At 48.0% G+C, this 27,573-nt stretch overlaps 1 protein-coding gene across 1 annotated transcript; it reads right to left on the reverse strand.

The window, feature by feature from the left end:
• Window positions 1–27,573, reverse strand: LOC144591608 (uncharacterized; the record flags this gene model as incomplete). The annotated part of the gene is made up of 6 exons (XM_078395665.1): window positions 27,205–27,573; window positions 9,514–9,580; window positions 8,308–8,420; window positions 6,656–6,754; window positions 199–204; window positions 1–115 (listed from the first exon to the last, which is right to left on the reverse strand). Coding segments are annotated over exons 1-6 (769 nt in total), but the record flags the coding sequence as incomplete, so codon positions are not given.

Genomic DNA, 27,573 nt, shown 5'->3' on the forward strand with positions numbered 1-27,573 from the left:
GTATGCTCGAAGCCAGATTCACGAACACTCGGCCCACCGCATCCACACTGACCGACCGGGAGCACCTGTCCACATTCATCGCATCCCCCGGCACTTGCCCCATGGCCTTCTGTGCCTAGGCAATTCAAGTGCTCATCTAGAGACATCAGCAATTCTGCTCCTGTAACATTTATTAGCCAGTGTACTCCAGGTACTCACCATGCTCTGCATGGAAAAGGTTCACGGTCAGAACCATTTTCCCCAGGGTGGAAAGGTCCAATGCTAGAGGGCATATAGTGATACTAAGTTTTTTATATGCAGAGTGGTGAGGGCCTGGAACATGTTGCCAGGAGTGGGGGTGGAGGCAGATACAATGGCAGCGATTAAGATGCTGTTACATAGGCATGTGGAAATGCAGGGAATTGAGGGATATAGATCATGTACAGGCAGGTGAGACCAGTTTAACTTGGCATGATGTTCGGCACAAACATTCTGGGTCGAAGGACCCGTTCCTGTGCTGTGCTGTGCCATGCTTTATGTCCCCTCAAATCCATTCTAAGTCTCCCACTTTTCCTACATCAATGTCTTCTTACTTATCCACCTTGGATATGAAGAACAGCTCCCTACAGCCCATCCTATCAACACCTTTCAATTTCATATATCTCAACCATGTTGTCTCTGAAGGACACAAAGTGTTGGAGTAACTCAGTGGGTCAGGCAACACTATGGAGAAGATGGACAGTCGGCGTTTCTGTTCTGCGGTTCCTCGTGTCCACATGAACCTCCGTCTCTGAACCTCCACTCCAGAAACAAAACAGTTCCAGCCTCCCCTGTTTCTCCTCATAACGGGAACGTTCCATCACAGCAAACATCCTGGCATCCGCTCCAATGCCATCACATCGCTCGTGTAGTGTGGTGGCCAGAACTGCACACATACTCCAGCTGTGGGCTGACCAATGCTTCACAAGCCCACTTCCACACTTTCAACTCTTTTCAAGAATCAGTCACACAAGCACAGACGCAACAACTCTGCAGTGCCTCATCCAAGTTACTGATGCCCAAAGAAGCAGGTTGTTGGTAGGTTGTTCCACTAGAGCAAGATCCCACCAGCTGGTGTCCACAAATTTGTACCTTCCACAAGCAACCACTAGATTGCGATCTCGAATAGCACTCGATACATCACCCAGGACTAAGGAGCAATCGGTTCAAATGACAGCTTGTTCACCTGACACTGCTCTGCTGGACTGTAGTAGGGGAATGGGAAGGAATCCCAGTTACTGGTACGACTCCATCAAATACGACTCAGAACATAAACATACAAAACTCTACAACGAAAATGCTGCCAGCAACATTTTGCAGACTGTGCATGTTTTAAAAGGCACTCAAAGGAGATTTATGTCAAAGAGAAAGTTACTAATTCATGTCCATTTGATGCACCAGATAACTGTGATAGCTGTTTTCCCTAAGAAATTTCACATTATAAAAAAATACATCATGCAAGCAATTGAGTCAAAGGGTAAAGGTGGGTTAGGGGCTAGATCGTTTCGGACTTTTTCACGCAACTAAATAGTCTGAAGAAGGATCCCAACCTGAAACGCAGTTTGTCGATTTCCTACCACACGTGCTACCAGAACTGCTGAGTTCCTCTCATTTGTCTTTTGTGATCAAGAATCCAGCATTTACAGGAGAAAAGGAATAGGTGACGTTTCGGGTCGATTCATGTGCTGCCTGACCCGCTGAGTTACTCCAGCTTTATGTGTCCATCTTCGATGTAAACCAGCATCTGCAGTTCTTTCCTACACGTCCAGCATTTAAAATCTTTTTTGTCAACATTTTGGTTACTTTAAACATCTCATTGTCATACAGCGTGGAAACAGGCCCTTCTACCCAACTTGTCCACATGCCTGATCACACTAGTCCCACCTGCCCAGTACTTGGCCCATATCCCTCTAAACCTATCCTATCCACGTACCTGTCCAAATGTCTTATTTGTTACAATAGTCCCTGCCTCAATGATCTCCTCCAGCAGTTCATTCCATATAACCACTACTCTGTGTAAAAAAGTTACCCCTCAGGTTCCCATTAAATCTTTCCCCCTCCACTGTAACCTATGTCCCCTGGTTCTCGATTCTGCTATTCTGGGCAAAATTCCCTAACTCTGCATTTACCTCTCTATTCCTCTCATGATTTTGTACACCTCTATAAGATCACCCCTCAGCCTCCTGCACTCCAAAAAAAGTCCTAGCCTGCTCAACCTCTGCCTATAGCTATGGCCCTCAAGTCATGGCAACATCCTCGGAAATCCTCTCTGCACCCTTTCCAGCTTGACAACATCTTTCTTATAACATGATGCCCAAGTGAGCACAATTCTCTACAATTCAAATACAAATGTTATCAATAACATATTATGTCCTACTACATAGAGCATACAAGAAACTGCAGCTGCTAGTTTAATACCAGAGATGCTGCCTGACCTGCTGAGTTACTCCAGCACTTTGTCCCATCGCATGCTCATCTACATCAGCTCCATGGACTTTTAATTGCACTGTTAGCCTTTCCATTTTGCTGTATACTTAAACAATCTCAACATCTATCAACATTTCCAGTTCAAGACTCATTTCATAGTTTCAATGATTTTTCCAGATGATTTTCAAGTCAAGTCAAGTCAAGTCAATTTTATTTGTATAGCACATTTAAAAACAACCCACGTTGACCAAAGTGCTGTACATCAGTTCAGGTACTAAGAACGAACATACAATGGCACACAAACATAACAGCACATACATAAACAGTTCACAGCGCCCCCTCAGAGGGCCTCAAACGCTAGGGAGTAGAAATAGGTTTTGAGCCTGGACTTAAAGGAGTCGATGGAGGGGGCAGTTCTGATGGGGAGAGGGATGCTGTTCCACAGTCTAGGAGCTGCAACCGCAAAAGAGCGGTCACCCGAGCTTAAGCCTAGACGGCGGGATAGTCAGTAGCCTCAAGTCGGCCGACACGAGGGACCTGGAGATAGAGTGGTGGGTTAGAAGATTTTTGATATGGGGGGGCAAGTCCGTTTAGGGCTTTGTATGTGCTTCTTAGGCTTGACTACCTGTGACAATCAAAAAACCATTTTGGTGTTGTCAGCTGAGGGTTTGCTGGATCCTGGTGGCTAGTGGGGACACTCACTTCTTGTTTATTATTGTACTGCTGGGTCTGGTGGTTTTTGCAGCAAGTTCCTTCTACACAACTGCCTTGATCGCACCCATGTATACACAAGTGCCTGAACCTGGTCTGAGATGCTGTTAATGATACAGAGCTCCCACTCATTGTCAGCAAAGCACAGGAGGATTTATTTTTAATTGATCTGTGCTATACAAATAAAACAAAGCAGCAGTGATCTGCTGGACATGTAATAAACCATCTGTGGCACCACATTCCTTGGTGCCAAATGATTTATTTTGGTGAAGCTACAAATCTATTAATGCTGCTGTGCATCTTAAATTGTAATGACTGGGGCTTCTCTTGATTCAACAGCAAATCAAGTGGCTAATGAAACTGCAATGTCTAACACTCCCTGGACAGGAATGAACAAGATCTACAACGACGACACCTCACTGTTCTGTACAATTTGCCGGCCATTTTCTGTTGTGTGCAGCATAGAAAATCCTTTTGTCATTTAAATGCTTACATCTTTGCAAGCTCTTGCCAGTAATTTCTAGAATAGGAACCATGAGACTTTAGTCACTGCACTTGGTCAGTGCCAAGGTTATACTGTTACAGTCCTATCTACAAACCATTCACCCTTAAAGATTTAGTGCCAGCGGCAAATCTTTTCAATTTCTGTCCCCTAATCTGCACTGTTACATCTACTGGTATCAAAGCGAAAGTGGCTAAGGTAGGTGGTAGCAGATACACGGTAATGCAACACAGTTATGCTGCAATTTACACAATGGAAGATTGGTTCTGATAATGAAGGAAGGCATTGAGAAACCTAACTGGAAACAAAACTTTAATACATCTCACAAACCAAAACCTGGAACAGGTCTGCAGATCATTGAATCATTGTATTATTACAGCTTGGAATGGGGCCATTTAGCCCATTGAGTCTACACTGACTCCCACCCAGAAATCCTATACGTTCAATTCCTCTGCTCCTTCAACACACGCCTGCAAATTATTCACTTGTGCCAAATCAATTCTCATTTGAAGCCACTGATTGTTTCCAGCTCTGCAAGCAGCAAATTCATGACCTTCACTATTCTAAGTAAAATATCTTTTCGTCACATTGCTCCCTGTACATTCTGCCTGAAGTTTTAATCTGTGAACCTCATCCTTGAGCTGTCAGCTCATGCTAACAATGTCATAAGGTCATAAGGAATAGGTGTAGAATTAGGCCTTTCGGCCCATCAAGTCTACTGCACCATTCAATCATGGCTGATCTATCTCTCCCTCTCCTAACCCCATTCTCCTGCCTTCTCCCCATAATCTCTGACACTCGTACTAATCAAGTACACCACTAAACCTCTGACACCTGTACTGTACTGTATCTGGCCTTGCAGATATTCCACCAAAATCTTGCACAACTGTGTCAAATCTCCTCCCACACTTCCTGAGAAAAACCAATCTAATAAATCCCTATCCCTGTTCTCCATAGATGCTGCCTGAGCTGCAGAGTCACTTAAGCACTATGTGTCCTTAACTGAAATCCCCTCACTATTCCATTACTACCCCTAGGACATTTGTACACATTGAACTTCCATGATTTTGTACTCTTGTCTCTACTCACTGATCCCAGGGTCTCATTTGCTTTAGCAGATCAATAGAGGAATATAATTTCTGAGGAGCAGCAGTTGATCTGAACACATAGCCCACACGCATGATTGAGGCGGAGATCAATAAACTGTATATTTGCGGCAGAGGATCAATAGATTTTATGGGAATCAAGAAATTTCCACAGGAAAGCGGCAAAGTAGTTTAAGATCATCGAAGAGCTTCTATTTCCAAGATCTATATTCCGGTACATAGTCCCTTGATTTCCAATTAAAAGTGATGCATTGATCTACCAATATGCAGATACAAACAGGTTACCATCGACTGAGGCTCAATCGATGATAACTGATATTTTCAGTCAAATTCTGCAAAATGCAAGAGAGCCCATTTTAGGAAAAAATTTCAATTCATATAAAAGGATGACCCCTGGCCTGTGATTTGGTGCATGTGTGAGGGCAGTATGTTATTAGGTTTGTGGGTTAATTGGCCCCAGGGAGTAGATGTGCACATGGGGTAACTTGGGAGCTATTGACAACGTGTTCTTTGATGGTCAGCATGGACTCGGTGGGCCGAAGGGCCTGTTTCCACGCTGTATCTTTCAATCAATTTCAATCAATATCACAGTAAACTATGGTCAACAAAAAAACCTATCATTCCACAATCTTTATTCAACAATCGCAGGAGGAATCTCAAGAGATTCAAACTAAAACCAAATTATATATATTTTTTAAAGAAATGGATATCCATTGAGCCTAATGGAGTCGTGCAATAACATTGCACCATTGTTGAGTCAACTTGAGTCAAAGGCATTAATATGTTGAATAGTTGTCCAATCAGAGACTCAAATCATCAGCTTCCCTGAGACCATATTCCACCTTTTTATGGGTAGGTAGGAACTGCAGATGCTGGTTAATATCAAAGATGGACACAATAGACAATAGGTGCAGGAGGAGGCCATTCGGCCCTTCGAGCCAGCACCGCCATTCAATGTGATCATGGCTGATCATTCTCAATCAGTACCCCGTTCCTGCCTTCTCCCCATACCCCCTGACTCCGCTATCCTTAAGAGCTCTATCCAGCTCTCTCTTGAATGCATTCAGAGAATTGGCCACCACTGCCTTGAGGCAGAGAATTCCACAGATTTACAACTCACTGACTGAAAAAGTTTTTCCTCATCTCCGTTCTAAATGGCCTACCTCTTATTCTTAAACTGTGGCCCCTTGTTCTGGACTCCCCCAACGTTGGGAACATGTTTCCTGCCTCTAACGTGTCCAACCCCTTAATAATCTTATACGTTTTGAAAAGATCCCCTCTCATCCTTCTAAATTCCAGTGTATACAAGCCTAGTCGCTCCAGTCTTTCAACATATGACAGTCCCGCCTTTTTAAGACACCTTTTTAAGTTCCATATATTGCTTTTACCCCAACCCCTTCCATTTTGGCCCATGTCAACTAAAATAGTTATTTTAGGACCGACACAAACTGTGCCCAACATAATGACAATTACTTACATTTATATCGAGTGCTTAAGTTAAAGCAGTGGGTTGCAAGCTAGAATTTGGACCAGAGAATCAGGGCCAAAATCCAGTTGACACCAAAGTTAAAAGTTTAAAGTTTGTCACCTTAATTTGCCCAACCAAGGATCTTTTTTCCCCTGATAATTCAGAACTAAACATCTCAGCTTTGTTCAGGAAACTTTTCACAATTGAAACCCTCTTCAGAAAAACAATATCAGAGCAGCAAATCTTTTCAAAAACATGCTACTGATGAGAGGTTCACAGGAAAATGTTTCTGTATTGAGCTTAAGACACAAGTTCACAGCACAAATGGAACTAATAACTGACTTCAATATTCTCAAAAGTGTTGCAAATATATTATTTGTACTTTGGTTAAAATGCAGATCCTGCAATTTTTCTGATACTTACTACTCGAACAAAGGACGAGACATAATCCAAAGTGGAACTTTCACTGCCTAATTTTCTTGGGATTCTAATTCGGTACAAGCCGTCTGTACCAGCCATATCCTAAGCGAAGGAAAGAGACAAAAAGTTGATCAATCACAATATATTCAGATGGGTGGATAGATGACGAAATGTTACAGTCCTTCCACTGTTCCCACAGGATTTTCGTGTGTTTTAGTTTTAGAGATACAGCATTAAAACAGGCCCTTCGGCCCACCGGGTCCGCGCCGACCAACGAACACCCGCACACTCGTTCCCATGTTATCCCAGTTTCGCATCCAACACACTACAATTTATAGAAGCCAATAAATCTACAAACCCGCACGTCTTTGATGTGTGGGAGGAAACTGGAGCACCCGAAGGAAAACCCACGCGGTCACGGGGAGAACGTAAAGCTCCCCATAGTCAGGATCGAACCCGGGTCTCTGGAACTGTAAGGCAGCAACTCTACCGCTGTGCCACTTGCCGCCCTCTAGTGCGTTTCCTGTACAGAGTCTTCAGATTCTCGACATCACCCCAAAATGCTGCTTCTCCACTGAACCATGGCCAGGGATTCCCAGGAGTCCATGGAGATGTTCTGCAAAGAAGCTTTGCACACATTATCGAACCTTTCTCCATGTCTGCCTGATAATCTCCTCACGTAATAAAGTTCAGAGTAGAGTATCGGTATCCGGAGTCTGGCTTTGGTAATACGAACAACGTGGCCAGCCCAATGTAGCTGTCTGAGAGTAACTTGGCCTTTAATGCTGGAGGTAGTGGCCTGGTAAAGGACAATGTCACGGTTCCATTGTCCTTTCAGCTAATCCAAGGGTACAGTTAACACGATGCTAAGGTATATCCTCAAGTTGTTCTCTCCCTACTGCCACTGGTACCAAAAGCAAACACACAATCACTGTTACTTTCTGAATCTGAACTTGGAATGCCGATGATTGATAAGTACTGAAAAGTACATAACTTTGTAAATGCACACAAAATCCATCAATCACATCAAATAAACCTCACTGAAATGTTAGACTTGACAGATGTAGCAAATTTATCAACATATCAACACAAGAACATTTTTAAAACATACATCATGTTTCAAACAACTTTCTGCATAAAACAGCTATAAAATCACTATTAAACATCTGTTAAATAAATGCGGAGAGCAAAATTATTTTCCGTGTATCTTTGCTGGTCTTTACTGTATTTTAATGAAGCACGAAATAATTATCAACATAAGGAACTCAATAATATTTTGGCTGTTAGACACAAGGAATTGTAGATGCTGGAATCTTGAGCATAACACAAAGTGCTGGAGGAACTCAGTGGGTCAAGCAGCATCCTTGGAGGGAATGTATATATGATGTTTCGGATCAGGATTTTTCTTTGTCTGTAAAGGACCTCTGATCTGAAACATCACCTGTCCATTCCCTCAACATATGCTGCCTGACCTGCTGAGTTCCCCCAGCATTTTGTGTTTTGCTCAATAATAATTGGCTGCTAAATTATCTCTCTTTTTGTGTAATCGAGCATCTGCAGTTCCTTGCTTCCACAAAATGAAAACGGTGCTTGCTAATTTGAAGACACTTCACCAGCAATCGGTTCAGGAAGTTGGAGAATGTATAACCACTTACTCTGAGTTTGACCCTTTCATCCTCTGTCAGCTGCATCTGAGATAACGTGAGGGAGTTTTCTCGGCCCGGTCTCCACAGCAACGTACCCCTTTTTTTGTAACGCACGCTGTCATCTACAATGATAAAACAATCTTTATAGCTCTCTGATGGGCTGTAAACTAAGGGTATCTGAATTTCATGAAGCATAACTTCAGAAGATTGCTCTTGGAGGCCGAGTAACAGTGAGGAGCAACGATGTAAGCTGAAAGTTTAATTACTGCAAACAACTGCTCTCACAGCCCAGGTCAGTCCCATCACAGCACACCACAAATGCATTCACTGCACCGTAACAGGAGGCCACACGGTACATTAAGTGCATACTAACTCTTTCAAAAAGCTACTGTTAATACCGCAGCCAACTCTTCTCCATATTTACTTTACTTTAGACTTTAGAGATACAGCGCGGAAACAGGCCCTTCAGCACACCGAGCCCACGCCGCCCAGCAATCACCCCGTACTCTATAGCACTATCCAACAGACTTTACAGGGACAATTTAACATTTTACCAAAGCAAATTAACCTACAAGCCTGTAGGTCTTTGGATTTTTTTCTTTTTCTTTTTTAGATTTTTAGAGATACAGCTCAGAAACAGGCCCTTCGGCCCACCGGGTCCGCGCCGCCCAGCGATCCCCGCACACTAACACTATCCTACACCCACTAGGGACAATTTTTACATTTGCCCAGCCAATTAACCTACATACCTGTACGTCTTTGGAGCGTGGGAAGAAACCGGAGCACCCAGAGAAATCCCACGTGGTCACGGGAAGAATGTACAAACTCCGTACAGACAGCACCCGTAGTCATGATGGAACTCGGGTCTCTGACGCTGTAAGGCAGCAGCTCTACCGCTGCGCCACCGTGCCGCACCTATCTCGCCAAGTTTCTTTAATCTTTCACATATTTATGCAAATTCCCTTCATGGCAATCACATCACTCAGCCTATCAGACGTTCCTGTCCAATCCTAACCGACTGTCGAAATATTTTTTGCCTCATGTTGCACCCGCTTCTGTTACTCACAACTTTATTCTGTGCTCCCTGCTTAATGCACCTTTAATCACAGGAAATATTTGATGCAGACATTTCCACGGAGATAAGGGTGTCCACATGAAAACCACTGATGACCTTGACCCAATATTCATCATTCTCATCTTCCCCTCTCAACTTACCAAATTCAAACGCGTGTTCAAGGAGTACAGACACGCCTGAAACCTCAGAATCAAGAATGTCTCCAGGCTGAAAGAGAAGGAAAACATTAGTGTGTGCGTGTGTGCGCGTACTCCTGTAGGATTGTAGAACAGTGTTCAACAACAACATCACAATGGCACAGCTGGCAGAGCAACTGCCTCACAGTGCCAGACACCCATCATTTAGATCTTGACCTCGGGTGCTCTCCGTGTGGAGTTTGCACATTCTCCCTGTGCTCCGGTTTCCTCCACGTGCTCCAGTTTCCTCCCATATCCCAAAGACATGCCAGTTTGTAGGTTAAAATCATAGAATCAAACAGCATAGATTTTTTTAGAGAAACAGCGCAGAAACAGGCCCTTCGGCCCACCGAGTCTGCACCACCCAGCGATCCCCGCACATTAACACTATCCTACACACACTAGGGACAATTTTTACATTTACCCAGTCAATTAACCTACAAAACCTGTACGTCTTTGGAGTGTGGGAGGAAACCGAAGATCTCGGAGAAAACCCACGCAGGTCACGGGGAGAACGTACAAACTCCGTACAGACGGCGCCCGTAGTCAGGATCGAAACCGAGTCTCCCGCGCTGCATTCGCTGTAAGGCAACAACTCTACCGCTGCGCCTCTGTGCCGCCCTAGGGTGGCACGGTGGTTATGGAGAATAGGGTGTCGGGGTTATGGAGAGAAGGCAGGAGAATGGGGTTAGGAGGGAGAGAACGATCAGCCATGATTGAATGGCGGAGTAGACTTGATGGGCCGAATGGCCTAATTCTAATCTTATCACTTATGAAGCAGGCCCTTCGGCCCAACTTGCCCATGCCGATCAAGATGCCCCATCACCTGCCTAAGTTTGGCCCATATCCCCCTAAACCTTTCCTATCCATGAACCTGTTAACTGGCCAGTGTAAATTGTCGTAGTGTGTAGAGTGGATGGAGAGTGGGATAGCATAGAACTAGCGCGAATGGGTGATCGATGGTTAAGAGTTGAACTGTCTAAACCGTTCCAGGAACAGTTTCCCAAGATGTGTGCATGAGCAAACTCAGTTATTTTGTGAACTCAGAAAGCAAAGTTTACAAAGAGGATAGAAAAAAGTCAGTAAGCATGACTATGGTATCATCATATCATATCATATCATATACATACAGCCGGAAACAGGCCCTTTCGGCCCTCCAAGTCCGTGCCGCCCAGCGATCCCCGTATATTAACACTATCCTACACCCACTAGGGACAATTTTTACATTTACCCGGCCAATTAACCTACATACCTGTACGTCTTTGGAGTGTGGGAGGAAACCGAAGATCTCGGAGAAAACCCACGCAGGTCACGGGGAGAACGTACAAACTCCTTACAGTGCAACACCCGTAGTCAGGATTGAACCTGAGTCTCCGGCGCTGCATTCGCTGTAAAGCAGCAACTCTACCGCTGCGCTACCGTGCCGACAAAATCCAACATTTTAGCATTATGGCGTTAATATAAAACGTAGCAGAAATTGCAAAGCTGGGGGCTTTTGAAAATTGATTCATTCTTTCCCAGTTTCACTTCAAGCACTGATGAAAGATAGTTATGTCAAGAACATTTATATTTCTATAAAAATTGAAAGGGATATCAGACACGCAATCCAAAATATTTCATGTTTTAATGACTTATTTTTAAATGAGTAAAACTGGAGACTCCAAAACAGTAGGTTGAGACTTTTGGAGGCAGAAAAAGAGAAAAAAATATTAGCCTTTAGAAGACACAAGGTGCTGGAGCAACTCTGCAGGTATCTGAAAGGTTGTTGGTTTTTTTCAAAGCAGCATCTGCAGTTCCTTGTGTCTGTCTTTAGAAGTGCTGGTTGACAATTGTACTCACCCCATATATTGAGTTCCACAAACTTAATTTACAAAAACTGAATTTACAAAAGTGAATGAAAATCGCAGTTACAGATTTGTACAGAGCAGGCGAGCATTTGGCCTATCTTACTGAAGCAAGCCAAAAGTGGAGCTACAGAGCCATCCTGACTTGCCAGTACATAAATTGCCTCAAATACATACACAAGTACAGACTCAAAAAGCTGAAGCAACTCACCGGGACACGCAGCATCTCTGGAGAGAAGGAATGGGTCGACCCGAATCGTCACCCATTCCTTCTCTCCAGAGATGCTGCCTGTCCTGCTGAGTTCCTCCAGATTTTTGTGCCTATCTACAGATCTTGATTACTTGAAGCATATTACCTGATTAGTACAGGTGCCAGGGGTTATGGGGCAAAGGTAGGAGAATGGGGTTAGGAGGGAGATAGATCAGCCATGATTGAATGGCAGAGTAAACTTGATTCTTATGATCCACCACCGATTTTCCGGTGGTCTTTCACCTCCTTTAATCTGGATAAAATTACGAGAGTACACTTGAAATCCCCCTCCCCACCCGGAAGTCCCCCCAAAGGTGCTGCTCTTGGCAGGATAAGGCAGATCGGTGGACCGAATCTGCCCTGTGGCCGGGGCTCTGGAACTGGGGGCCAACCAGAGCCAGCAGATCCATTTCCATAGCTGACTTCCGAGGCCGATTTTGATGGGCCAAAATCTCAGCAACTCAGCTGCCTAGACAGACCATTCCGGTACCATTGGAATCCTCTCCAAGGCTGTGATCTCTGGTGGTCCAGCAAGATGGATAATCCAGAAAGACTCTGGAACCAAGGATGCCAGAAAATCGATGGCGGACCAGTATCTTAAAACAATGAGGATTTCAGCTTCAGCCACCCTTTCAGGCAAAGACTTCCTGAAGACTTCCTGAATAGCCATGATCATATTGAATGGCGGTGGTGGCTCGAAGGGCCGAATGGCCTCCTCCTGCACCTATTGTCTATTGAATACACTTAAGACATATTGAGTGAAAATATTTTTTCTTCACTCCTCTGTATCCTTTGTAATTAAGTAAAACCCATAATAGCATGTTATTGATCACTGTAAAGCAAATAAATTCTTCATAGTCAACCTGCCCAGGCTCCTCGCAATTTTGTGCACTTCAATTAAATTTCCCCTCGCTCTCCAACACACGTGGGACAATTTACACAGGGCAATTACCCTACAAACCTGTCCATCTTTGGAATGTGGGAGGAAACGGGAGCACCCGGAGAAAACCCACGCAGTGTGCTGAACATGACGCCAAGATAAATGAATCACATCTACCGGCACATGATCTAGTTTAGTTTAGTTTAGAGATACAACGCGGAAACAGGCCCATCGGTACACCGAGTCCGCACCGACCAGCGGTCCCCTCACATTAACACTATCCTTCACACACCAGGGACAATATACATTTATACCAAGCCAATTAACCTACAAAAACGTACGTCTTTGGCATGTAGGAGGAAACCAAAGATCTCGGAGAAAACCCTAACGTCACGGGAAGAACGTACAAACTCCGTACAGACAGCAGCCGGATGGAACCCGGGTCTCCGAAGCTGCAAGCACTGTAAGGCAGCAACTCTACCGCTGTGCCACTGAGCCATCCTCCATTATCCCTCTATATCCCTCCATTCCCTGCATAATGTGCCTATTTAAAAGCCGCTTAAACACCACAAATGCAACTGCCTCCACCACCCGTAACCCCTAGCAATACGTTTCAGGCACCCACCAATCTCTGTGTAAAAAAAACTTGGCCCCACACATCTCTTTTAAACTTTGTCCTTTGCACCTTAAAGCTATGCCTGCTAGTCTTTGACACTTCTATTCTGGGGAAAAGATTCTGACCATCTACCCTATGTATGCCTCTCATAATTCTATCAGGACAGGAAAGGCAGAAAACAGAGTGCCAGTATGTGCTGCACTCAGTTCTGCATTGAACTATCAGAACGTGCACTCGATTCTAATGTTCAGAGTTGGAGGTAAGGTATAGCGAGCGCTGAAGGTAGATACAAAATACTGGGGTAACTCAGCGGGGACAGGCAGCATCTCTGGAGAGAAGGAATGGGATTCTGCCTGTCCCGCTGAGTTACTCCAGCATTTTGTGTCTACCTTCGATTTAAACCAGCATCTGCAGTTCTTTCCTACACATAGCTAGCACTGAGGAATTTAAAGATGGATATCTAGCTGGAAGCGTTGCAATTATTAGCATAATTGGTGACGCAGGGTTTTAGACCATCAGACAGAGTGGAGTTAGACCATTCGACCATTGTCTGCTCTGCCATTCCTGGCTGATCTGTTTTTCACTCTCAACCCATTCTCCTGCCTTCTCTCCTTAATTTTTGACACCCTTATTAGTTAAGAATCTATCAAACTCCGCTTTAATAACACTCTTTTTCACTTATTCCAGCTCTCTGTATTCTGCAAATGTCAAATTACAGTCTTCAATGCTCCACATCAACCTAATTACAGCACAAACTGCGTTACAATCTTGTAAATCCTACAACCAAAAGTCTGTAGCCTCCTTGTGCTCTGGTATTTTATTTCATTCTTCACATGTGTAAATTATTATGTTTTATTCTTAATTGTTTACTGTATGTCACATTGTTACTTGCGAGCAAAGCACCAAGGCAAATTCCTTATATGTGTACATACTTGGCTAATAAAATTTATTCAATTCTATTCAATTCAATACCTAGTTGCAGTTCTGTGTGATCTGCATACCCTCAATTACAACCCGTTACACACCACATTACAGTCCACCTGCTTTTTCTGTCGAGGTATATTGCAGTACAGTGCACCAATACCTCTGAAAAGTTAAACGTCATTATTTGATTTTCGTAAGTGAGAGGAGCTAAATTATGCCACTCGGCCCATCAAGTCTACTTTGCCATTCAATCATGGCTGATCTATCTCTCCCTCTCAACTCCATTCTCCTGCCTTACTCCCCATAACCCCTGACACCCGTACTGATCAAGAAACAATCAATTTCTGCCTTAAAAATATCCACTGACTTGGCCTCCACAGCCTTCTGCGGCAATGAATACCACAGATTCACCACCCTCTGGCTAAAGAAATTCCCCCTCATCTCCATTCTAAAGATGCATCCTTTTATTCTTATGCTGTGCCCTCTTGTCCTTCGACTGGAAACAATTTTAAGAGAATCCAGTGGCCCAGTCATTTATTTTTCTCCAAATGCATTTGAACTGCTAGTCAACCAGAATTCTCTGAAGAGTGTAACTGATAGCGATGAATTAAAACATTACAGTCAGCATATCAGAACCAACATTAAAAAACATCAAGAGCAATTATCCCTACAGTAGTTTACCAACATGCTAAAGATGCTGTGCACCAACACAGTGATAACTCAGTGGGAATAATTATCTCTCAAATTAAAAATCATCTGAAAGCAACTGATCATATTCACAAATGTATCAAGTGGTACACACTTTATATTCAAAGCTGCCTTTCCTTTGAGAGAAATATTTTTGGAATGAATCAAAGTTGAAAAATCTATGTCCATTTCCAGGTACACTCAAATCACAGCAGTACAGAACAGTACTCTCTCCAAGAGATTATATCTGTCATTAGTGTAGATTTATTGGATAATACTGTGCAGTAAATCACAGGGTGACTGCACAAAGTGTACATTGCGCTACAGCTAAGGCAGAAATGTGCAGTTTTTCAGGAAGCAAATGTTACACTTAACTTTATTTATGTCTTATTCTTAAGCTCTTTTCGTAATCTAAGACAAAATCATTTCAGACAACTTCAATTACGGATTCTACCTCAGAGATCACCATGCCTCGATTAAAGCATTGAATGATAAAGTAAGCAAAACCAACATTCTCAAGGACCAAATACCACAAGAGTTTACACACGAAGATGGACACAAAAAGCTGGAGTAACCCAACGGGACAGTCAGCATCTCTGGAGAGAAGGAATGGGTGACTTATCGGGTGGAGACCCTTCTTCTGCTGTTCCTTCCTACACAGGAGCTTACACAATGTTCTCTCATGTTTTAAAACTGCATTTAAATCCAATACAAATTATTCCATTTAAAGGTTGTGCATTAATTTGGGCCGTCGCAGTCTGCTTCAGTGGTTTTATTTATTCATTGATCTGAACATGGGGTTCCCTGGCTGGGCTGACATTTATTGCTCATCCCTAATGGCCCTGGACAAACTGGCGGTGAGCTACTTCTTAAACCACTGCAGCATTTTAATGTGAAGGCACTCCAAGAAATGCACAATTTGACACAGATTTTCATTTCACCCTTATCCAAAGTAGCTGGAGGAGGAATAAACAAAAATGTACAATTCAGTGCAGAAGAAGGGTCTCTACCCGATAAGTCGCCCATTCCTTCTCTCCAGAGATGCTGACTGTCCTGCTGGGTTACTCCGGCTTTTTGTGTCCATCTTCGTGTGTAAACTCTTGTAGTATTTAGTCGTTGAGAATGTTAGTTTTGTTTTCTTATCATCTTGTGAGGCCGAGGTTAAGTGGCTGTCAGAACAGATTTGGTAGTGTTTCTCGACACCCAATAATTTTGTTGTACAGATTCTTGTTCTGCATGCTATCCAGTCAAATCAAACTACACACGAGTACAACAGACCCTCCTCTGGAACAGCAGACAGAGAGTTGCCATAATCCAACACCATCTTGCAATCTGAAACGTACGATCTTGGCCAAGGAGATGTGCAATTTCTTATTTTCTCATTTCAAGCCCCGGTGTGGTGGCGGCACTGGATGGGTGAAGTAGGGCGGCACTGGATGGGTGAAGGTGGGGCGGCACTGGATGGGTAAAGTAGAGGCGGCACTGGATAGGTGGAGGGGCGGCACTGGATGGGTGGTTGAGGCGGCACTGGATGGGTGAAGTAGGGGCAGCACTGTATGGGTGAAGTTGGGCGGCACTGGATGGGTGAAGTAGGGGCGACACTGGATAGGTGGAGGGGCAGCACTGGATGGGTGAAGTAGGGGCAGCACTGGATGGGTGAAGTAGGGGCAGCACTGGATGGGTGAAGTAGGGGCAGCACTGGATGGGTGAAGAAGGGGCGGCATTGAATGGGTGACATAGAGGCAGCACTGGATGGGTGAAGGAGGGGCGGCACTGGATGGGTGAAGTAGGGGCGGCACTGGATGTGTGACATAGGGGCAGCACTGGATGTGTGACATAGGGGCAGCACTGGATGGGTGAAGGAGGGGCGGCACTGGATGGGTGAAGTAGGGGCGGCACTGGATGGGTGAAGAAGGGGCGGCACTGGATGGGTGAAGAAGGGGCGGCACTGGATAGGTGGAGGGGCGGCACTGGATGGGTGATGTAGGGACTGCACTGGATGGGTGAAGTAGGGGCAGCACTGGATGGGTGAAGTAGGGGCAGCACTGGATGGGTGAAGTAGGGGCAGCACTGGATGGGTGACATAGGGGCAGCACTGGATGGGTGACATAGGGGCAGCACTGGATGGGTGAAGGAGGGGCGGCACTGGATGGGTGAAGTAGGGGCGGCACTGGATGGGTGAAGAAGGGGCGGCACTGGATGGGTGAAGGTGGGGCGGCACTGGATGGGTAAAGTAGAGGCGGCACTGGATAGGTGGAGGGGCGGCACTGGATGGGTGGTTGAGGCGGCACTGGATGGGTGAAGTAGGGGCAGCACTGTATGGGTGAAGTTGGGCGGCACTGGATGGGTGAAGTAGGGGCGACACTGGATAGGTGGAGGGGCAGCACTGGATGGGTGAAGTAGGGGCAGCACTGGATGGGTGAAGTAGGGGCAGCACTGGATGGGTGAAGTAGGGGCAGCACTGGATGGGTGAAGAAGGGGCGGCATTGAATGGGTGACATAGGGGCAGCACTGGATGTGTGACATAGGGGCAGCACTGGATGGGTGAAGGAGGGGCGGCACTGGATGGGTGAAGTAGGGGCGGCACTGGATGGGTGAAGAAGGGGCGGCACTGGATGGGTGAAGAAGGGGCGGCATTGAATGGGTGACATAGGGGCAGCACTGGATGGGTGAAGGAGGGGCGGCACTGGATGGGTGAAGTAGGGGCGGCACTGGATGTGTGACATAGGGGCAGCACTGGATGTGTGACATAGGGGCAGCACTGGATGGGTGAAGGAGGGGCGGCACTGGATGGGTGAAGTAGGGGCGGCACTGGATGGGTGAAGAAGGGGCGGCACTGGATGGGTGAAGAAGGGGCGGCACTGGATAGGTGGAGGGGCGGCACTGGATGGGTGATGTAGGGACGGCACTGGATGGGTGAAGTAGGGGCAGCACTGGATGGGTGAAGTAGGGGCAGCACTGGATGGGTGAAGTAGGGGCAGCACTGGATGGGTGACAGGGGCAGCACTGGATGGGTGACATAGGGGCAGCACTGGATGGGTGAAGGAGGGGCGGCACTGGATGGGTGAAGTAGGGGCGGCACTGGATAGGTGGAGGGGCGGCACTGGATGGGTGTAGTAGGGATGGCACTGGATGGGTGAAGTAGGGGCAGCACTGGATGGGTGAAGAAGGGGCGGCATTGGATGGGTGAAGTAAGGACGGCACTGGATGGGTGAAGTAGGGGCAGCACTGGATAGGTGAAGTAGGGGCTGCACTGGATGGGTGAAGTAGGGGCGGCACTGGATGGGTGAAGTAGGGGCGGCACTGGATAGGTGGAGGGGAGGCACTGGATGGGTGAAGTAGGGACGGCACTGGATGGGTGAAGTAGGGGCAACACTGGATAGGTGAAGTAGGGGCAGCACTGGATGGGTGAAGTAGGGGCAGCACTGGATGGGTGAAGTAGGGGCAGCACTGGATGGGTGAAGAAGGGGCGGCACTGGATGGGTGAAGAAGGGGCGGCACTGGATGGGTGAAGGGGCGGCATTGGATGGGTGAAGTAGGGGCGGCACTGGATAGGTGGAGGGGCGGCACCGGATGGGTGAAGTAGGGACGGCACTGGATGGGTGAAGTAGGGACGGCACTGGATGGGTGAAGTAGGGGCAGCACTGGATGGGTGAAGTAGGGGCAGCACTGGATGGGTGAAGTAGGGGCAGCACTGGATGGGTGACATAGGGGCAGCACTGGATGGGTGAAGTAGGGGCAGCACTGGATGGGTGAAGTAGGGGCAGCACTGGATGGGTGACATAGGGGCAGCACTGGATGGGTGAAGTTGTGGCGGGCCTGGCCCATTGCCATGCCATGGGCTCCTCCCGCTGCTGCTCCGTGCAGCTGCCGCAGGCTGCGCCCGATCCACTCGCTCGCTGCCGTAGTGCCTCCCGCGACCACCTCCGCCAGCACCAGCGACCACCGCAAACGTGCCGTCCGTCACCTCCAGCAGCCGCCCCTCTGCCCCCGTGCGCCAAGGTCGTTCGCCGTGTCCCGCTCTCCGAGCCGATCACAGAACCTTTGGGCGCTTTCCAAGGGCACACGAGACAACCCCTCGTGGACCGATCTCAGCCGCTAACTTTACCCTTCATCCTCCACCGCCGCCATCTTAATGTTAAAGACACATCATTGCAGATGCTCACATCATGGCAGCACTGGATCGATGAACTAAATGTCGGCCTGACATAGCACGACGCTGTCAAGATCGCACACCAAAATATTCCCAGACACTAACTTCCAAACTTCAACATCCGAGTGAACTTTCACTGAATGAATAATTCAAGCTGTGCAGTCCCGAGGCGATAAAATTATTCCATCCCTTGCTAATTAATAAACCGGTCTGGTTCATTTTCTAATACTTGTAGAGTGAAATGTTCTTGTGGATTAAAATGTTGCTGGCAGAGATAATAAAAAATGTATAAAGTATCTATTAAGAAAATGGACATCTTACATATCAAACCATAAAACACTTTCAGAATCCAGAACCAGATTTAGTATGAAAAGTGTTTCATTTGGGCATCTTCCAAATTTTCAGATCAAACCAACATACATCTTGAACACGGACAGAAAAGAGGATATAAGCCAAATACAGGCAAATGTGATTCGCTCAGATAGGCAACTGGACAACAGAGACAAGTTGGGCCGAAGGGCCCGTTTCCATGCCGTGTAACTCTATGACTATATCTCCTCTTTTACAATAGACAATAGGTGCAGGAGGAGGTCATTCGGCCCTTCGAGCCAGCACCACCATTCAATGTGATCATGGCAGATCATTCTCAATCAGTACCCCGTTCCTGCCTTCTCCCCATACCCCCTAACTCCACTATCCGTAAGAGCTCTATCTAGTTCTCTCTTGAATGCATTCAGAGAATTGGCCTCCACTGCCTTATGAGGCAGAGAATTCCACAGATTTACAACTCTCTGAGTGAAAACGTTTTTCCTCATCTCCGTTCTAAGTGGCCTACCCTTTATTCTTAAACTGTGGCCCCTGGTTCTGGACTCGCCCAACATTGGGAACATGTTTCCTGCCTCTAACGTGTCCAACCCCTTAATAATCTTATATGTTTCGATAAGATCCCCTCTCATCCTTCTAAATTCCAGTGTATACAAGCCTAGTCACTCCAGTCTTTCAACATACGACAGTCCCACCATTCCGGGAATTAACCTAGTAAACCTACGCTGCACGCCCTCAATAGCAAGAATATCCTTCCTCAAATTTGGAGACCAAAACTGCACACAGTACTCCAGGAAGGAACGTTGCACTACTGCCTCGTGGCGCCACGGGAGAAGAATGAGGAGGAGATAAGACTTTGCCTTCCATCACAGTGAGGGTATGCCTAGAGCAATCACTGTGATGGCTGTTTTGTGTAAAAAATTGTATCTGTGTGTCTTGTGCTTTTTGATGTCTACTGCCGGACCCTGACGTGAGAGGACGCTGGCGTTGAGTATTCGCCGCTTTTCCGTCAGGATAGTTTGTCTGTTTGTCTCTATGTTAATTGTATTTGTAAAGCGCTTTGAGCATGTGATAAGGCGCTATATAAAATAAATATATTATTATTATTATTATTATAACCCTAGGCATTAATTAACATCTGATACCTCACCCATATACTATTACTTAGGCACAAGTAAAGGAGTAGATACTGGCTAAAAGGCTATTTGATAACACAGAACACAACAATTGACTGCAAATCTGTCCTTAAATATGCTCCTCAGTCGACGAAGCAAGGAACTGCAGAAGGTGGTTTTGATAAGACGACACAAAGTGCCAGAGTAACTGAAGAAGGGTCCTGACCCAAAATGTCATCTATCTATGTTCTCCAGGGACGCTGCCTGGCCCTCTGAGCTACTCCAACACTTTGTGTTCTTCTGCTCCTCAGTAGTGTTCATTGATAAGTAGGAAACCACGATGACCCTGCTACTCTTTGTGGTGACCCGAGATGAACCATGAGGCCAATTCTCTGAATGCATTCGAGAATGGTGGTGCTGGCTCGAAGGGCCGAATGGCCTACTCCTGCATCTATTGTCTATTTTCTAACTCATCTGTAATTCCAACTGCATCCAACTCAGTGCAGATCTGCATTGACCTGATGCCCTTTACGTGCAAGTCAGTGTCTCAGTGGATAGTGAACATAACAGGAACGAGAAAGGTGTAGGAAAGAATTGCAGATGCTGGTTTAAATCGAAAGTAGACACATAAAGTTGAAGTAACTCAGCGGGACACACGGCATCTCTGGAGAGAAGGAATGGGTGACTTTTTGGGTCAAGACCCTTCTTCAGACTGATGTCAGGGGAGTGGGCGGGACAGAGACAGAAAGATTGGTGGGAGAATTGAGAATAATAATGCATTTTATTTATATAGCGCTTTTCATATACTCAAAGACGCTTTACAGAGATTTTGAGAACATAGGGAAATGAATAAATAGATAAATAAGTAAATAAATAAATGAACAGAGAAAGGAGACAGAAGGTGAGGTGACCTTCAGTGGTTGAAGGCAGTACTGAACAGGTGAGACTTCAGCGATGTTTTGAATGTGGTGAGTGTGGAGGAGTCTCTAACGGTTTGGGGTAGTGAGTTCCATAGGGTGGGAGCAGCGATGGAGAAAGCCCTGTCCCCCCAGGATCTGAGTTTGGTCCGGATGTGGGGGGATAGGAGATTGGCAGCGGCAGAGCGGAGGGTGCAGATGGGAGTGTGCCTGTGGAGGAGGTCGGTCAGGTAGGATGGGGCCAGGTTATGGAGGGCTTTGTAGGTTATGAGGAGGATTTTGTACTGGATTCTCTGGGGGATGGGAAGCCAATGGAGTTTATAAAGGACGGGGGTGATATGGTCACGGATCGAGGTGTGTGTGAGTAGACGGGCAGCGGAGTTTTGAATGTATTGAAGTTTATTGATGATTTTTGAGGGTGCGCCATAGAGGAGGCTGTTGCAGTAGTCCAAACGGGAGGTGATGAAGGCGTGGATGAGGGTTTCTGCAGCTGTGGAGGAGAGGGATGGACGGAGACGGGCAATGTTTTTGAGGTGGAAGAAGGCTGTCTTTGTGATGTGTTTGATGTGTTTGTCGAAGGAGAGGGTTTGATCAAGGATGATTCCAAGATTCCGGATGTGAGGTGAGGTGGATACTGGGAGACCATCAATGTTGAGGATGAAGTTTTGGGTGGATTTGGTGAGCGTTTTTGGACCAATGATGATGATTTCAGATTTGTTGCAATTGAGTTTGAGGAAGTTTGATTGAAGCCAAGATTTTATTTCAGTGATGCAGTTTGTCAGTGTAGAGTGTGTGGTGGGGGAGATTGACTTGGTGGAGATGAGGAGCTGGATATCATCGGCGAAGCAGTGGAAGTTGAGACCATGACGGCGGATTAATTGACCAAGGGGGAACAGGTAGAGGATGAAGAGGAGGGGGCCAAGGACTGAGCCTTGGGGGACACCTTAATGGAGGGGAGCAGTGGGGGAGGGGATGGAGAGAAAGGGAAAGCAAGGCCTATTTGAAGTTAGAGAAGTCAATGTTCATACCGCTGGGGTGTAAGCTACCCAAGCAAAATACGAGGTGCTGTTCCTCCAATTTGCGCTGGGCCTCACTCTGACAATGGAGGAGGCCCAGGACAGAAAGGTCAGATTGGGAATGGGAGGGGGAGTTAAAGTGCTGAGCAACTGGGAGATCAGGTAGGTTTAGGCGGACTGAGCGGAGGTGTTCAGCGAAACGATCGCCGAACCTGCGCTTGGTCTCGCTGATGTACAGGAGTTGACACCTGGAACAGCGGATACAGTAGATGAGATTGGAGGACGTGCAAGTGAACCTGAAAGGAACGAGAAAGTGAATTATTCTTTAAAATGAATAAATATTTATCTATCTGTCTTCCTATTTATCGGCACACACTGTATCTCATAATATTTTAAAGGTTTTTAGATGAGCACTTGAATCACCAAGGTAAACAAAGCTGTGAATCAGGAGTTGTTGAATGGAATTAATGTAGATGGGCACTTGAGACAGAGAGAGAAAAAAAAACAAAGTGCTGGAATAACCCAGCAGGTCAGGCAGCATCTCTGGAGGACATACGAAAATAACTGCAGATACTGGTTCAAATCGAAGGTAGACACAAAATGCTGGAGTAACTCAGCGGGGCAGGCAGCATCTCAGGAGAGAAGGAATGGGTGACGTTTCGGGTCGCGATCCTTCGGGTTTCGACCCGAAACGTCACCCATTTCTTCTCTCCTGAGATGCTGCCTGTCCCGCTGAGTTACTCCAGCATTTTGTGACTACCTTCTCTCCTGAGATGCTGCCTGTCCCGCTGAGTTACTCCAGCATTTTGTGTCTACCTTCTCTGGAGGACATGCTCCATCTCTGGAGGTGATGCTTCAGGTAGGAACTTCTGATGGTTAGCAATGAAATATTGGGTCAAAGGGCCTGTATAACTCTATAACTACAGGGTTATTCACATTTCTTCTCTAAAATTGAAGCTTGCTCTCAAACATTACGTGTCAGAATGCAGGGACAGTTGTATCATACTGAAGTATAAGAAAATAACTGCAGATGCTGGTACAAATCGATTTATTCACAAAATGCTGGAGTAACTCAGCAGGTCAGGCAGCATCTCGGGAGAGAAGGAACAGGTGACGTTTCGGGTCGAGACCCTTCTTAAGAAGTTACTCCAGCATTTTGTATCATACTGAACATTTGTATAACCAAAGTTAACTTCCATACATTGGAATTTATTTCATTTCACTGACACCATGCTGCCTTTACTTCAATTCAACCTCACCCAACACTTACGTCCCAAGAGTATTAACACAATATTTTTAATCTCCTCTAGCTACGAGATGATACCTCCAAGGATGAATGGATTTGAACCTTGGCCCGAGATGAGGAAGTTCTCATCTGAATGCATCAAACGTTTGACATTTGCGACTTAATTAAATAGCCATAACTTGAACATAATATTTTATCAGGGGTAAAAATCCAGACTTCATGTTAGATTATTTTTAAGAGCAATGTTATAATGTATATAAAATATGCATATTAATATGGTAAAGGTTCAAAATTCCTGTCTGTTCCAGTGTGGCATTTAAAGCAATTAAGCTTAGACTTAAACAAATAATCAAACCCTCTTCTACCACTCCTGTCCACTGCTGACATATAATTTGTGCAAAATGACCAAGATCCTAAATGAAAAATCCAAAGATCGACATTGAAAATAATCTGAAGTGTCGAGGTTATTAACCTTTGGCACAGGGATAGTGGGGAAAGTTTCAGTTTTGGGAATAATTGAAGGATTACTTCAACAACTTAGTTCCATCCTATTATAAAAGCTAACACGGTACCAACCCTTCTGCAAGCTTTGTTTTTATAATTTTCACACAGACACAGCACATCAGTAAGAGCTGCCTCACGTAACAAATGTCCATTGGCCACAGCTGGGTTGTGCAGCGCTTCCTACTCATTGATAGTGCACAGGGACTTGGTAGAAAGCAAATAGTAATAGCAGTGGGATAAAGACAGAAAATGCTCAAAACACTCAGCAGATCAGTTATTACATGTGACAATAAATAACATTGCAATAAAAGGTCATCAGGTTGACAATTAGCCCACTGCGGACCTTTCACCGTCCGGCGCGGCCTGGAACTTGGCAACTTCAACAGCCTGACCGCGGGAGAAGACGTCAGGGGAAGAGAAAAGACATTCTGGCCTTCCATCACAGTGAGGAGGGGACTAGAGGGTCTCACTGTGGTGGATGTTTCATTTCTTTTTTTTGTTTCTTTCTTTTTTTCTTTTTTTGTTTGTGTTGGTTGTGATTGTGTGTGAAATTGTTTATTATTATTGCTCTATTGCTGGACTGTGGGTGACCTTTCATTTCACTGCACATCTTGTATGTGTATGTGACAAATAAACTTGACTTGACTAACTAATGACAAAGACTCGCCAAGCTCTCAGGCCCCTTGTGGCTTGCACAGCCTGTCAAGTCAACTCCACTTGACAGGTTACAGGAAGCTGAGAGCATGGGCAGCAACAGAGATACCTATTGAACAGGATCAGACCCCGTCAGATCCACGGGAAGGCCAAGGAGGACTCCCTCACCATCCTAGCAACAGATGTTTCACCGCTGCCGGGTCTGTCACTCGGCCTCAGCGCGGAGCAGAGTTTGGGGCTAGGGCAGCAGTCAATGTAGGGGCCATGGCCAGGGATACAGGGGACATTATAGGGGTGGGAGCTGGTGGGGGGGGGGGGGGGCGCAAGGGTCATGGTTGCAAGTCTGAAGTCCAGGGGGCTTCAGTGGGGGGAGGGAGGAAGGAAGATAAAGCTGAGGGCAGGGCCAGTGAAGGGGCTGGGGACAGAGACCAAGGTGCAGCAGGCTGAGGGGCAAGGGGACAGGCTAAAGATTGCATGGAGGCAGGGCACAATATAGGAGCCCAGGTTGCAGGGAGTAGATGTAGGAGATGGGGATGCAAGGAGACCGGGGGGATAGGGGACTGTTTAGGGGTCCAGGCTGGAGTTGCAAGGGGTAGAGGCAGGAGGCAGGGCTGGAGGGAGGGGATGGATTAGGGGCCCAGGGATGCAGGGGGTAGAGGCAGGGGCCCGGGGACAAGGCTGGGGGCAGGAGACAAGTGCCGGGGGCTGAGGATGCAGGAAGCAGGGTGTTGGGGGACAGTGAATAGGGGACAATATAGGTAGGTGCCTGTGCAGGAGTTGCAGGTGGTAGAGGCGTGGGGGGCGAGGACAGTAGAGGGAACAGGGCTGGGAGCAAGGCTGGCACAGGGTACATGACTGGAGACAGGGGACAGTATAAGAGCCTAGGGAGGCAGGGGTTGAGGCAGGATGCAGAGGACAAGGCGGGGAGCAGGTCTACATTGTAAGGGCCCGGGGACACCATAGGGGTCACGGGCTAGGGGGCAGTACATGGGCCCGGGGACACGCTAGGGAACAGGGGGTGGGGAACAGGGGGTGGGGAACAGGGGGTGGGGAACAGGGGGTGGGGGACAGAGGGGAACTAGGGGGACAGAGGGGAACTAGGGGGACTAGAGGGGGACGGGGGAGACGGAGGGGACGGGGGAGACGGGGGAGACGGAGGGGACGGGGAGACGGAGGGGACGGAGGAGACGGGGGGACGGAGGGGACGGGGAGACGGGGGGGACGGGGGAGACGGGGGGGACGGGGGAGACGGGGGGGACGGGGGAGACGGAGGGGACGGGGGAGACGGAGGGGACGGGGGAGACGGAGGGGACGGGGGAGACGGAGGGGACGGGGGAGACGGAGGGGACGGGGAGACGGAGGGGACGGGGAGACGGAGGGGACGGGGAGACGGAGGGGACGGGGGGGGAGACGGAGGGGACGGGGGGAGACGGAGGGGACGGGGGGAGACGGAGGGGACGGGGGGAGACGGAGGGGACGGGGGGAGACGGAGGGGACGGGGGGAGACGGAGGGGACGGGGGGAGACGGAGGGGACGGGGGGCTGGAGGGGACAGGGGGCTGGAGGGGACAGGGGGCTGGAGGGGACAGGGGGCTGGAGGGGACAGGGGGCTGGAGGGGACAGGGGGCTGGAGGGGACAGGGGTCAGGGGTTAGGGGACAGGGGTTAGGGGCCAGGGGGTAGGGGCCAGGGGGTAGGGGACAGGAGACAGGGGGTAGGGGACAGGGGGTAGGGGACAGGGGGTAGGGGACAGGAGACAGGGGGTAGGGGCCAGGGGGTAGGGGACAGGGGGTAGGGGACAGGAGACAGGGGCCAGGGGGTAGGGGACAGGAGACAGGGGGTAGGGGACAGGGGGTAGGGGACAGGGGGTAGGGGACAGGAGACAGGGGGTAGGGGACAGGAGACAGGGGGTAGGGGCCAGGGGGTAGGGGACAGGGGGTAGGGGACAGGGGGTAGGGGACAGGAGACAGGGGGTAGGGGCCAGGGGGTAGGGGACAGGAGACAGGGGGTAGGGGGTAGGGGACAGGAGACAGGGGGTAGGGGACAGGGGGTAGGGGACAGGAGACAGGGGGTAGGGGACAGGGGGTAGGGGACAGGAGACAGGGGGTAGGGGACAGGGGGTAGGGGCCAGGGGGTAGGGGCCAGGGGGTAGGGGACAGGAGACAGGGGGTAGGGGACAGGGGGTAGGGGACAGGAGACAGGGGGTAGGGGACAGGGGGTAGGGGACAGTACATGTCAATGGGCCCGGGGACACCATAGGGGTTAGGGGCCAGGGGACAGTACATGTCAATGGGCCCGGGGACACCATAGGGGTTAGGGGCCAGGGGACAGTACATGTCAATGGGCCCGAGGACGCCCTAGCGGACAGGGGCTCTGACCAGGGGTCAGTACCGGGCCCCGGCCCCGCTGACTGCCGCTGTCCACCGGGTCGCTCCGCCTCCGGCCTTGTCCCGTCCGCTCTCCGTTTCCACAGCGACGACGACATGAACCACCTCAGCCGCCGCCGCCGCCCCGGCTCCCCACTCACCCGCCGAGTGTTGCACAGGCCGGCGCCGAAGAAGCTGAGGAAGAGAAGGAGGCCGCTGGCCATCACCCCGCGGCACGGCTCCATCACGGCGGCGGCGGCGGCGGCGACGGTTGTTGAACTACAACGCAATGCACTGTGGGACACGGGATGAGGCACGATGGGATACTGGAGGACCAATGGCGAGCGGCATGCCGGGATACAGGAGGACTGTCTCCCAGCTGACGTGATGGAGGAGGGACCGCAGTGATGGAGGAGGGACCCCAGTGATGGAGGGACCCCAGTGATGGGGGGACCCCAGTGATGGGGGGACCCCAGTGATGGGGGGACCCCAGTGATGGGGGGACCGCAGTGATGGAGATGGTACCACAT

This window comes from Rhinoraja longicauda, unplaced genomic scaffold (assembly GCF_053455715.1).
Source record: "Rhinoraja longicauda isolate Sanriku21f unplaced genomic scaffold, sRhiLon1.1 Scf001209, whole genome shotgun sequence".
Classification (NCBI taxonomy): Eukaryota; Metazoa; Chordata; class Chondrichthyes; order Rajiformes; family Arhynchobatidae; genus Rhinoraja; species Rhinoraja longicauda.